Consider the following 14,157-nt stretch of genomic DNA (forward strand, 5'->3'; position numbering starts at 1 on the left):
AAACCAGTAATAGAGTCCTAATAGAACAAGACTAACATATAATGGATTCCAAATAGGATTGGGCCTCTCAACCCCATCCCTATGCTACCACCACAGACCTTTTTCTCATAAATTTAGTCCTTGTTTGGTTTTGAGATTTTAATCTAAATCAAAGTCAACAATTAATTTAAACCACATATTTTTATAGGTTTAACGACTTTTTTATCCACATCAACTTCTATTAAAATCTATTAAAATTTTGATTTTTATTCCCTCCAAACAAGGATTTAGTTTGACCACATATGTCGCACCGCGAATTTTTCAATCCAGGTCAAACTGAATTCCAGTCATCGTACTCTAACAATGCTGAATATCAAATAGCAAGATTTTCAAAAGAAATTATTCATCTTCGAAGTAATTTATATGTGGGTTGATGCTTATAATAAATCTTGACATGTAACGTTTCTTGTGCATTCATGTTTATGGTAGCATCTTATAATGTTAATGTATAAAACCTTGTCCTCAAAATTGAATGTTTTTACCACTTAGGGCTGTCTAGAAATAATGTCCTCTTTTCACATTTATTGCAAGAATTTTTACATCTTCACGGATAATTACTAAAAAAAAGAATATGAGCCCTTGTTTTGGCGCCTGTTATAATCAGTTTATGATCAGTCAAATCACTTTTTATTCACATATTTTTGTGGGACCCACAAGAGTATCCACTTATCGATCATTCATTTCTGTCCATTTATTGTTGAAACTTCAAATGTAACTCAATTGTATGATTCAAAATGAAGATCAGATAGACTTTCTCTTGTAATAAGATATACGATATCTTCTTTGTTCGGAAAATAATATTACATTTGAATAAAGAACTAATGACATGTTGCACGATTATCATATCCAATTATGAAAAAATGACACGTCCACAGGGCAGTGTCATGTTGTATATTTGTTTGATACTTAGCTTCTATATGTTTCCCACTACATGCTAATTAATTTTCATAGTCTCTGCTACAAGTCGGAAGTGAAATAACATTAACAAGATTCTAACTTACTATTTCTGTTCAACCTGTATGACAATGTGTTCAAACTGAATCCTAATATAGTTCAATACAATATTTTAACAACTAGAAAGAACTGTAAAAATGAACATACCTACAGAGAAAAGGAGATCCGCCTATGGCTTAGAAGCAGGTATTTGGAGCTTTTGCAACAAATCTCTACCCAAAATCTAGGAGCTTTTTCGCCAGTCTATTTGCCTTTGAAAGCTCCCCTTTTGAACACATTGAATAAATAAGAGCATAATAAGAATCAAATCCTTGCCGCTGACATGTTTTGCTTTCTAGATCGTCATGAAAATTCGGCACATTTTCTAAGTTTTCAATACCACATGGCTGAGCATGCAAATTGACTCCATGGTAGATTGCCTATCCGATTTCAGTATTTGCTTTCATATCATGTGGATCGAATCCATTATAAGCACCGGAACTCCTTCCAGCAGAGAAAAACATGGATCCAACTTCATTGAGCACAGCAACAGCCTCTTGAGTACTTCCTACAGAGAACTCGTCGGTAAATTAACTTCATTGAGCACAACAACAGACTAATTTTTGGACTAAAAAGGGAAGAGAAGTCAAACGATATGATATAGAGATTCGATACAATGCAATGATCTAAGTCCCCCGTTACCAAGTTTTCCTTCACGAGCAAGGCCTTTTCGCTATATTGCTTGACTTATGGTGCAATTCAACCTTCTTACAACGCTTCCAGTGATTTACAACCAAAGAGCACCGATTCTTTTACAATGTTGAGATTTCCGAGACCTCAACCCAACCCACAAGTTTGAAAATAAAGAGTTTACAAATAGAGACTTCTCTTGCAATGAATGATATATTCAGAGTTGAATACAATAAGAGAGTTGACTAACACTTTAGTAAATAGTAATAATTGAAGTTTAAGTGTTAGATAAGAAAAACTTTGATGAACGAAAAAGTTTGAATCAATCAAAAGTTTTGCTAATGTAAATGAGTTGAGAAGATAGATATAGAGAAATGATTGAGTAGTTAAGATCAATAATATCTCACTTTAATGCTCACAAAGGTCTATACTTGAATGCAAAATGATTTGGTATTTATAGCAGAAAAATCGTCAAAAGTTTTGTCTTACCGGATGAAGCTACCGGTCGACCTCTAGCTTACCGGACGGTCAACTAATCGTTTTTTGTTCAGGAGTCAGAACTTTCAATTTCTAGATCGTTGGACAAACTTGGCATACCGAACATTCGCTAGGATTATCGGACGAGTTCGCCAGAGTTAAAGGACGTGTCTTCTAGGCCAGTTTGCATCCGACAATTAGAATTTTCCTTCTTTTAATATTTTAAAAGGGTGTAATTTTATGAAGGATGTTTCTAACTTGTTTTTCAAGATTTTTAACATTTCTTAAAGTGTATAATTAGTTTCATGCCTTAGAAAAGATTATTATGCAAAAAATTGTGTTTGTTGTGCGAAGACACTTTCTTGAGCTTCAAATGATGTATCTGCCAAATACTTAAGTGTTTTACCTTTACATTTGAGATCAAGGTGTCTAAATCTAATTTCTTCTAATCTCTTCATTGTTTGACTTGATGAAGTGCTCCTTGACTTGTTGTGTAGCCCGGCTTCTACTTTGTTTAATTTTTGCGAAATCTCCAAAAGCATCCTTTTGTCTACGTTTGTCATAACTTCTATTATCACTAATACAATTGTTAGTAATAAACATAATTTGTTTGTTATAATCAAAACGAAAAGTCAACCGTAGGTCAAAAGTATTTATATATGCTTCAAAGTTAGCAAAACAAGTTTTATGGATGGTTGTTGAAAGATTGTTGTTGTCGATGGTTGTCATTTATAGGGATGTTTTGGAAGAATATTTCTTACATCTATTGGACTGACGATTATATATACCCTACTGCTTATGCCATTGTTTAGAAAGAGAACACACTAGTATGGTGGTGGTTTCATGAAGTATCTTGCTGATGACATTCAAATTGGTAATGGATAAATTATTCCCTAAAGCAAAATATACATTTTGTGTGAGACACGTGTACACAACCTTCTTTACCACAGGATTCAAGGGTAAAAAGTTGAAGGGTTTTCTTTGGAGAGCTGCGAAGTCGACAACTATTGCTGATTTCAAGCATTGGATGCAACGGATTCGCAATATAAGTGAAGATGCATTCAATGGGTAGATGGAAAGACCACTACAAGAACGGAGCAAGTCTCATTTCCTAGTGCATTTGAAGTGTGACATTTACTGAACAACGATTGCGGGGTGTTCAGCGGGGTGTTCAATAAGATATTGTTGGGAAGATCGAGGAAAGCTCATTTAATTTTGTCAATGCAATTGACGTTCATGACGTGAATACGAAAAAGGCGAGATAATATGAGGAGATACAATGGTTGGCTGTGCCCAAGGATCAAATGATGTGTTGATAAGATCAAAATACATTACTACCATGCTAGACAAGATGCACCTAATGATGTAAGTACATTAATCTAGTGACTGAAAAATGTAAATTGCTCATCAAATTAAATAAATCTTCCTATTAAGCCTATTTTTGTTTACATGATTTTATTTATGTTTCTCTTACAGCTTTTAGACTTTAAGATGATACGTTTAACATGGTTGATGGGGGAGCCATGCATGGTGAAGGTGGCAACCATTCCTATGATATTTTAAAATTTTATTTAAATTTATGTAGATATTTTGTTTTTTTTCAAATTTTTGTCCTTTCAACTTTTTTGTCGCCCTCTCCCCAAATCGATTTTGGTTCCAAAATCAAACATGATGTTTGGTAATTGTCTCAAAAGTCGAAAGTTTGGAGGACTTCTATTGCAAATAATAAAAGATAGTTATTGTATAGAAGACTTCTAATTAAAGTTGAAAGCAACCCTTACAGAATTTGGCCTCCAATTTACAATCAATTTCGGAGTCTTGCACATGAAGGAATCCTTATTGAGTTAAAAGAGTCTTGTTTGAGTTTAAATTAAACTCTTCTACTTGGTTATTGATCCTATAAATAGTGAGTGCATTTCATTATTTTGGGTATGGCAAGAGAGTTGATTTGAGAGAAAAATATTGTAAGACTAACATCTTGGGACTTTTCGTACATTGGGTAGAAAAGTAGGTATGGTAAAACTCAAGTTTATTTTTTTCTTTGTAATACTTGGAGATTGGGTTGGTGAGTAAATTTCTGTATAACCGTAACAATTTTTTATATAGTGAAAACTTTTTACTATCCTTTTAATTTGTGCGTTATATTTTTTATTTTTCCTTATTTGCTAATATTCTCTTAAAAAAATCCCACGGGTATACGAAAAAAGAGCATTGACGTAAAATTCCCAACACATGATACTAGAACAAAGTAAATATCTAAGGGTCCGTTTGATTGTAGTGAATTTCATAGAAAATGTCACATCTGAGGAATTTGTTTTCTACTTTGGCTGTTTGATACGAAAGTGAAAATGAAATTCGAATTCCAGGATACAATTACTTAAAACACGTTTTTGGCCAATTCTGTGGAAAATACATTCCTACGATTTTAGTGATTTTTTCTTTTTCAACTTATAATTGACTTGCATTTTTCACCTTTGCAATTAAATCTCACGTCAGTCATATATGGAAAATTGTACTTATGAAAATTTTGATAAATAAAATTAATTGCAATATGCAACTAATGACATCTCGAGAAAAACATTTAAAATAAACCGTCAACATTTTAAACGATTTAAATTAGATATAATCAGAGTGGGAGAAGTGGATTGTCTCTTTTAGGTTTTGGTTTTTAATTTAGTTGAGAAATCAACATTAAAGCCTTGTTTGAGCCGCATTATTTGAAAAACAAATACATTTTGAAATAATGATTTAACATCATTTCAACTACACATTCTTCAATAAAATAATATTATACGTAAATTAAAAAAAAATTCTTATTTTTTAATCACGGATTCTCCATCAATCCACTATTCCAAAATACATTCTTTAAAAATAACCTGGCTCAAACACACACTAAATAGTCTAAATTTGTCATTGTCATAATGTTTAGCATCGTAGACTTGCAGTCAAAATATTCTAACCCTAAGCACAAGGCATGAAAAACAGTCTTTGATTCCACTTCTTTCCCTTTCATTCCACCCAATTTTACTTTGAACGGGTTAATTATTTTGTTGGTCACTAAGCTTTTCTTCATTTTACATAAATTTCACTAACAATTAAATTAAGCCAGTCAGGCTAAATCGTGTAAAAACCCCCCCCCCCCCTCCCCACCCCACCACTCAAATAATAATAATAATAATAACCTATCTTCTTGTTTAATAAAACCATAATTTGGGTTTACTCAAAAACCCTAATTTTTTATTAAATTAAAAACCCTACTTTTTATGAAAAAAACCCAGATTTCGGGTCTTATATCACTCATGGAATAAATTGTGAGCATGAATTTTGAGGGTTTAGTTTTAGAGTTTTTTTTATATACACAGAATTTAATTCACAAAAAGTATACAGAAATCTCCCATGAATGTGGGTCTCATATGAATAAAAAAGTGCCAAAAAAATCCACCCCACCACACCACACACCCGTTGCTGTGAGTGGTTTGTATGGATTCTGTGAAATCAGAATCTGTACACCCAACATTTCTCTTAGTTTTGAGTGTTAGAAAAGTAATCATTTTATTTTGCAAAAATGGGTTTTTAAAATGCGATTTGCTCTATAAATTGCCAGTTTAATCATGTTAGCGTTATTTGAGTCACAAAATCTAAAAATTAGTGACTGCTGATAAAACTTTGAAGTTCAATGATATTATAGTAACCCGATAAAGAAGGTAAAATTAAGTAATACTCTTTGAATAAGTCTTTTCCACAATAATTCACGCAACCAAAACGGGCCAAGGACTCTTTTTGTCTTTCTATCTGACTTCAGTCTCCTTCCTCCAACCTGCTCTTGTAGAAAACTGTATTCGCGAAGTTGACAGTGTATAAATAATATTTAGGTTACGTTTGTTTTTCATTTTTGTAAGAATGAAAATAAAAAATATAATCGTTATGGACCCTACACAAGCAATAAAAATTCAAATTTAATGGTTTGATGTATGAATAACGATCATATTTTTCATTTTAATGGGAAAGAATGGAAAACAAACATGAGCTTAGTAATTGATATTAATTTCTACAGGCTATTTTATTTCAAGATCTAAATTCATGACTATAACTAGTATTCAACGCTCGGGCATGAGCAAGATTTTAATTTTTATACATTATTTAATATTGTCTGTATTATCCTATCTTCCTTACCAAACACTCCATCAGTCTTTACCGTTCAGTTGACCACTTATTATATAAGCAGATGACCAGCTTCTTTTCTTGCAAGATCAAGATCAAAATTCATAAGGTGGAAACTGGGGTTGTATAGAAATGGGCTGCAGTTACTCTTGCAAAAGATCATCAGTAGCTGAACTGAAGAGCATTAGGGTTGTGCATTTTAATGGTTTTGTTGAGGATTTAGAGTATCCTGTTACAGTTGGTGAACTAACTGGCAAGCCCACAAGGCATTTTTTGTTCACTCATGCTCAGATACTATCTGGTTCAGTCCCTCTCAAGCCAGAAACTGTTCTTGAACCTGGCAGGATCTATTTCATGCTACCATATTCACTGTTACAGTCCAATGTTTCGCCGGTCGAGTTGGCCCCGATAGCGAGGAAGCTAGCCTCCATGGCACAAAAGTGCCGGCCGTCCAAAACTGGTTCAGGGGGGCAAAGTTGTTCGCCCAACCGATACGGTACAAGCCCGATATGGAGTTCTCCAGCTAATAGTCCTAACCGTTTTTCAAGTCCGAGGGCCGGAGATGAACTGGAGAATGATCAGGCGTCGTATGCTATGCAGAAGTCACCAGCGAGGTCATGGAAGCCTATTTTGGCTACCATTAGAGAGATATCATTTAACAGGAGAAGTGAATCAGATTTACAAGAAAACTAAGAGCATCTTTTCTTCACACATAGAGTGTGTGCCCCGTAAAAAGTAGCTTTTTTTCAAGAAGAGGAGCCAAACTCGCTTTACATATCAAGATTGCAGATTAGTTTAGATGGAGAGGTGCTTCTGTTGTTTGAGGTGAGCATTTATAGGGTTCTTGTCCAAAAGTTAGGGAGATCTTTTATGATTTGTAACATTATGCAAATCTACTTGGTTGCAAGTTCAAAAATCATTAGTCTTCATTTCATCATACCAGATACTTTCTTAAATGTCTATAATAAACCTTCAAGAGAGTGCAATTGCAACTAAATAAAAAATAATTCAGCTAGCTATTTATTACAAAAGCAGTTAAAAATACAGTAAAGAAGGACTTAACCTTCGAATATCCTTCAAACAAAGACGACAACTTACAACGTGATGGGGATAGTAAGCACTGAATTGACCAATATTACAAAACAAATCAGAAAAACTTATAGCAGAGGAAGGATCTAAAAGCCTCTTCCCTGGAGGGACCTTTCACGATTTGCAATACTTAAATTTTTTGGAAGAAATACATCTGACTTTATGTACCTTATTCCCCAGAGATCAAAAGAATATCACAAAACAAACATTTGACTCTATCGATCAAAACCCATTGCTACGATGGGTATCCTGACCTTGTGCCCTCTACTCCCCTTCATAAGAATTTCTCCAAAACTATATGCTCCTGTAGCTGATCGAACTGTGAGAGTCACTGAGAATTTCCCAGATGCACCAGGTCTTAGAGTCATTGCGGGAGGATTTGTATCTATGGCTATTGCTGGTGCCATCCTTCCTGTGATAACATAGGTTTCTTCCTTGGCAACATTTGTCACGGTGCGTGTCACAGTTTGAGTTCCCATGAGATGTGAAATTGTGATTGACGGGATGTTGAGATTCCATGGATGTCCAAGGGTATAATTGCAGGGAGAATTTGTGTAATTTCTTATCTCATGAGCATCAATTCCAGGTGTAGTGCATAAGAACCCAATGTAGTCTTCATATCCTAAATCAACGAAAAAAATAAGTAATTAAGACAACCTTTTCATTTTAAGTAATAAATGGAGCTGGGGTGCAACTCTTTACATTTAGTCATATCCCAGTCAAAAATCAGGCAAAATATAATCAACATGAAAAACTAAAGATTAATTACCTGCATCAAAGACGAGTCCAGGATCTAGAGCAGCTCTGGGATTAACGTGGCCACTTCCAAAATCAAAAGGCGTTGCAGGGACTAGAGACATAGTTCCAGATTCAGAGAATTGTTGGGCTTGAAGAGGTCTCTCAGTCCGGTCAAGGGTTGTTGATGTAGTCATCAAGGCTGATTTGATTGCAGCAGGACTCCAATGAGGGTGCTTCTGTTTCAAAAGAGCAGCTATTCCTGCAATATGAGGTGCAGCCATGCTAGTTCCAGATATCATAGCAAATTCTTCACCTGACCCAAACAATGTGACATCAGGTCTCTCGCTCAATTATCTAAATAGGATATTTCAACGGCTTGTTTGGCAGTGCTTATAAGTAAGTCAAACTTACTCTTTAACTCGCTTATTTTGCTCAACATGATTTTCAAAGTTACCCTTTTTTAAACAATGAAACTTATATTTCTAGAAATTTACATTTTTTGCTAATTAAAACTCTTTTTTCTTGAAAAGTAAGTTTTAAGCAAGGTCTTCGTGAGCACTGTACCAGCATAATCTGCCTCGTCAGTTCCATTTGGAGCCCAAGCAGACCAAATTAGAGAGCCAGGAGCTAGAATATCTGGTTTCAGGAGATCTGCATCTTGAAAGCTGTAATCTTTGATATTGGGTCCCCGGGCAGAGAACAATGCTACTTGTGGTGCAGATTTATGGAGTATAGGCTTCAGACTTTCCCCAATGCTTCCCACAGCCTTAAAATTCTTTACTCGCCCAGTCCAATCCCGTGGTGTAGAAATATTATAGTAGTCTATGAGTTCCTAGAAGATGTTATAACCATGCAATGACCAGAAAATTGTTACAAACGAGTGTTGCCGGAAGAAACACATTTGAAAGAGAAAGACATCATTTTTCTTGCATCTGTGATTCTTCCAAGTAAAGGATTCAGATATAGTATTTACCATTGACTTGCTAACATCTGTGATGAGGATCCCAGGAATACCAACAGGAACAGGATCATATTTTGTTCCTGGAGAAGCATTTTCCACTGCTAGAACAAAGCCAACTGCACCGAGAATCTTCGCAGTTTCGGAGACTCTCTTGATTGAAGCAGTACCAGAAGCAAAATTGAAAGAATAGCCACAGAGAAGAATGTTTCCCGCCACCAAATTTTTGTTTAGAACTTCTGGTCTCTGGCAATCACAAGGACTATACTTAGTGACTGAAGAATCCAACAGCACATCATTAGCCGCTACAAAGGTAAATGTTCGATTTGCATGTGTAGCAGCTGCAGTTAGAGTGAAAGACACAACATATACGTCAGCTGGAGGAAGAAAAATAAGGCAAGAGAAAACTGACAATAAGTTCTACAGCATGAGCATATTATGCCCCTGTTTGACATCCTTAAAATCTTAAAAACATTGTTTTGAATAGTATTTTTGGAGAATGTATGGTTCAAAAGTAGGAAAAGGTTTTGGGTTTACGTGCAGAATATTTTACTATGTGAATGTGTGGTTGAAAATGAGAAATAAAATAAATTAAAGTAAAGGATGTCGAATAGGAGCACAGTAACTCAGAAACCATGTCTTCACATTCTAAAACTTTAAAACTGCCAATACAATGGTATACAAATCTACTCTAGATTGGCTAATCCCAAAAGAAACAATAAAAAGGAGATGCATTTGAAGAGAAGGGTGACAGCTAATAAAAAGTTGACTTGCTTGTTTCAAGATATGATTATTATGGGCCACAGACTCATCATTTGTCGGAGAAAAATATGTTAATCCGCCTGCATCATATCACTCTATGGCTATAGCTTACAGTTGTATCGAGTAAATCTCAAATAGAGAGCAGATGATTTAAAAGCAACATGATTCAAGAGAAGATTAATAATGAATAAATTATCATGTATTGCATAATGTGATGCCAATCTGCTCGTCAATAGAATAAATTAGAGAAAAATTAAAGATTTGTACCCAATAAAAGAACCAAGCATTGAACATTTCTATCTTTAACATTAGTTCTTAATCCTCCAATATAATTTTTTTGTCCATAATTTAATTGGAATGATTTCAGATTCTAATTCCAATTATTGAACCTCCAGTTCCAATTTTACTCCCCATCTCTGGACAGGTAATAAGAAGGGACATCGGTCCATAGATACTTACGTGACAACCCAATTCCAGCTAAGATTTTCCCGTTGCCCAAGGTCAAATGGTTCTTATATGTCCGATCATCAACTGCAGCAGCCACAGATGCTATCCAAGGGCTGTATGACAACAGAGTTTTGGGAAATGGACCTCCATTTCCAGCTGCCTGTGCAACAAAAACTCCAGCTTTCACAGCTGAAAGAAGGGCAGTGTCAAATGGGTTCAAAAACGTGGTCTTTGTAGCTGCTCCAGGACTATTAGGCCCCACCGAGAGATTCAAAACGTCAACACCATCATGAACAGCCTGACAATAAATAGTAACTTTAATAAGAATCCAGGTATTAGTGAACTCAGGTTTAGACTTAGGCAATCAATATTATTTTGGCCTTCAACGCTTGTTGTCGTTCAGGCAATACACTCATGACTCAACTATAGTTATGAGTTCCTCAGGCACAAAGGAGAGGTTTATCATCAGCTTCTTTGGAATCTATTTGTGTCACAGGCACTCAAACCAACACTGAATAAACACATTTGCAGTTCCTACACGTTTTTAATAATAATAATTTTTTTTTAAAAAAGGAAAAAAAAATGAAAAAAAAGAAAGAAGAAGAAGATTTAATAATCAAATCCAGAATAACACTCCTTATATATGACGTTGTAAAAAATTGACATAGACTGGTTGGAATGAGAATGATTCAGTTTCCAATATAGGCGCTTGTGTTTGGGAATTTTTACAATTATAATTTAAACAGCGAGTTCCTCAGAAAGTGTGGATAAAAGTGTGTTTGACCAACATAAACAATTTAAGATATATATATATATATATATTTAATAATCAAATCCAGAATAACACTCCTTATATATGACGTTGTAAAAAATTGACATAGACTGGTTGGAATGAGAATGATTCAGTTTCCAATATAGGCGCTTGTGTTTGGGAATTTTTACAATTATAATTTAAACAGCGAGTTCCTCAGAAAGTGTGGATAAAAGTGTGTTTGACCAACATAAACAATTTAAGATATATATATATATATATATATATATCAAATCTATCAAACCATGTCGATTTGAAAAGGTCAGAAACTCAACTGGATCAGCTAACTTGTATTATCTTCCATTTTATTGATTTGATTACCTTGAGCTCTGAATTCAAGATAGAAAGCATTTTTATAAAATTTAAAAATTATTGCATTTATTATAAACAGTAAATTATGTCACTTCAAATTCCAAATAGAGTAACTCTGGAGATTCTTTACAGAAGATGCTCTGTCCCACCGATACCTAAAGAAGGTGATCAAAGGTGGATATTAATCTTCAATGATTGTTTTATTTTCCCCAGTTTTTTATGACCTAAAATTTAGGGGGGGGGAGGACTCTATGGAGACTTCATTGCTCAAAGAAACAGAAAATTCATTTTATTGCTTGTGCTCAACTGCTAATTGTAGCTGAGCAAGATCTCGGTATGACCAAGCTATTTTACTCAATTTTTATGCAGTTTCAGCCAAAAACATCGAGGTATTTGTCTGTCATCCCGGCTGATATTTACATATCAACTTACACATTTTAGAATACCTGATCAATAGCAGCCACTACATCTGCAACAAATCCACCAAATATTCTGTAGAGTGCCTTGTACACAGCAATCCTAAAAAAGAAAAACATCCATAGTTAAGCAAATCACTTTCTAATTGGGAGAAAAAGACTTAAATGCTAATTTCACAACATTGCAAGTGTACGTGAACATGGCTATACCTAGCACGGGGTGCCATTCCACTTGCTCGTCCATATTCAAATCCATGCATCCTCACAAGAACTCCATTATTCCCAGCTGCAATAGCGGCTGTATGACTGGTAAGAAAGTATTCTTGAAGTAAGCTCCACAACATCACAACAATTACATTGACAAAAGTACAATCTTGGAGAGAGCAAAACCATCACTTTTAAAGATTTCATGAGACTTTTTGGTCCCCTCTAATTTAGTGCTTACAATGCATTATGCATTTTATGAAATAAAAGGGGATATTACATCCATGTGAATTAAGAGAAAACTTAATAGAAAAGTAGCGGTAGATTGATGGCTGTTGGTTTCAAAAAGAATTTGACGAAAGAATGTAAGTGCTTTATTGGAATTCAAGGAAACAACAGTGGCCCAATATAGATTGGTTCATCATACATATTGCTTACTGTAGGCATGCTTTCTCATTTGTACTTGAAGCCCACATTACAGCTTCTCATTTACTACTTGTAAGTCTATTGACATGACTTAAGTCTTCAATGTGTCCAAAATGAATTTTTTTTACCCATTTATTAATATCTTGGATGCTTAGAAATGTCTCCAGCGCGTGACAAGCACACTCATGCAGGAAACAGTTCCTAGGAAAATTAATTTACTACTGCTCAAGCAATTTACTAGTTACAGTTTTGCATTATAGGTATCCTTTTTAGTCACCTGCCCATCTTTACAAAATCACAATATATACTTTTAATAATTTCAATAAATATTAGAATGTAAGGAGAGAACCCAGCTTTGAACTAATTGAATTATCAAAGCATAGTAACTCAAACCTTCCATGTCCATCTCCGTCAAGAGGAGAATCAAAATCAATTCCTGGATTAAATGCACCAGCCATTTTAGCAGCTTCGGCAAAGTGTTGAGCTCCAACAATCTTTCCATTACAAAAGTCTCTCTTGGTGTCTGGATCAACCTCACATTTACCTCTATACCTCAGAACAGGTCCATACGGTTCAGTATTATGTGTTGAAAAGCTTGGGTGATGAGGATAAATTCCTGAATCCACGAAGGCTATGACAATATCCTCTCCAGCCCGGTCAAATCCACCTCCTGTTGGCCATACTCCAGTTGGAAGCCCCAAAAACTGTGGAGTATGGGTCGTAAGTCTCCTAACCTTCCAATCTTTTTCCACAGACTTCACACCAGGTGCTCCTCTAAGTGTTTCTGCCTACTAATACGCTGATGGTGTAAGGAATGTATGCAGAAGAATATTGAACATCAAGCAACTTGAAGAAAATAAATAACATAGAACATCACCTGCTCAGGTGAAATGTGAACTGCAAAGCCGTTGATTAGATGACGGTAGCTGTAGAGTTTCTTGTAGGTTCCTCGGTCAAACATCATCCCCAGAAGCATATCATGTTTCTTTTCCAGGTGACGGGAGTAGGATATGACTAATTCACTGAAGAGGAGCCAAAATCATAAAGCAAAAGGAAGATCAAGTTTTAAGAATTTCAATCAACCTCAGCTCAAAGAATTAGAGATGCATCAAACACAGTAATATCTATAGACAATCCTCTTGGATTATTACCATCATAAAAGAAAAATATTAACCATGAGATTATGCGGGGCATAAAAAGCACCTTGGTGGGCTTCTGTTCTTTCATCACAAAAGAACGTTTCACAAATCAAATCATGCACATCACAACTTTTACGATATTTACTACTAAAACTATTTTGATGAATCAGAAATATATGACTACACTGCCAGAGTTATTAAACACACTAGTTCATCAAATTTCAATTTTTCCAAGCATTAGCATACAGTCTTTCTAGTGTTACTGTTGCCATCAAGGAACTGAAGCATAGTATTATTATAAGGCTAGAGTATTGGTGCGAAACCCTTCCAACAATGGCACAGCTACTTAAAATTTAATGTGACGTGGTAAACAATGATAAATGGATACAGAGACCGCTTAACAAAATAGAAATTATCTAAACTAGAAACTTATAAAATCTGCACTGCGAATTGGCAACTACATGACTTGGCTATATTCGCTAAATGGTTCATTGCACGACTACTTGACTAATAAACACACAGTAGATGAAGCCAAACATATTTTCAAATCATCTA

At 35.0% G+C, this 14,157-nt stretch overlaps 1 protein-coding gene across 2 annotated transcripts; it reads right to left on the bottom strand.

The window, feature by feature from the left end:
* Positions 1-7,293: 7,293 nt before the first annotated feature.
* LOC111403829 (subtilisin-like protease SBT2.5) lies at positions 7,294-13,514 on the bottom strand. Of its 2 annotated transcripts, none has more exons than XM_023032456.1 (9): positions 13,341-13,514; positions 12,857-13,251; positions 12,044-12,139; positions 11,864-11,936; positions 10,307-10,592; positions 9,101-9,426; positions 8,692-8,959; positions 8,159-8,386; positions 7,294-8,011 (listed from the first exon to the last, which is right to left on the bottom strand). In XM_023032456.1, exons 1-9 carry the CDS (start codon positions 13,437-13,439, stop codon positions 7,605-7,607), a joined length of 2,178 nt encoding a protein of 725 aa, XP_022888224.1. In that variant the 5' UTR covers positions 13,440-13,514; the 3' UTR covers positions 7,294-7,604. The 2 variants fall into 2 exon arrangements, with proteins under 2 accessions (XP_022888224.1, XP_022888222.1); XM_023032454.1 differs by having other exon boundaries at positions 8,159-8,440.
* Between the last annotated feature and the right edge of the window lie 643 nt (positions 13,515-14,157).

The sequence above is a fragment of the Olea europaea genome, chromosome 11 (assembly GCF_002742605.1).
Source record: "Olea europaea var. sylvestris chromosome 11, O_europaea_v1, whole genome shotgun sequence".
Taxonomy (NCBI): domain Eukaryota; kingdom Viridiplantae; phylum Streptophyta; class Magnoliopsida; order Lamiales; family Oleaceae; genus Olea; species Olea europaea.

Coding starts and splice junctions, on each gene's coding strand:
- LOC111403829 (XM_023032454.1), bottom strand. CDS start 13,439: ATGCTTCTGGGGATGATGTTTGACCGAGGAACCTACAAGAAACTCTAC. Junction 10,593..11,863: donor TAGTGGCTGCTATTGATCAG/GTATTCTAAAAT, acceptor ATTTATTGTCAG/GCTGTTCATGATGGTGTTGA. Junction 8,441..8,691: donor TGACGAGGCAGATTATGCTG/GTACAGTGCTCA, acceptor TGTTTGGGTCAG/GTGAAGAATTTGCTATGATA.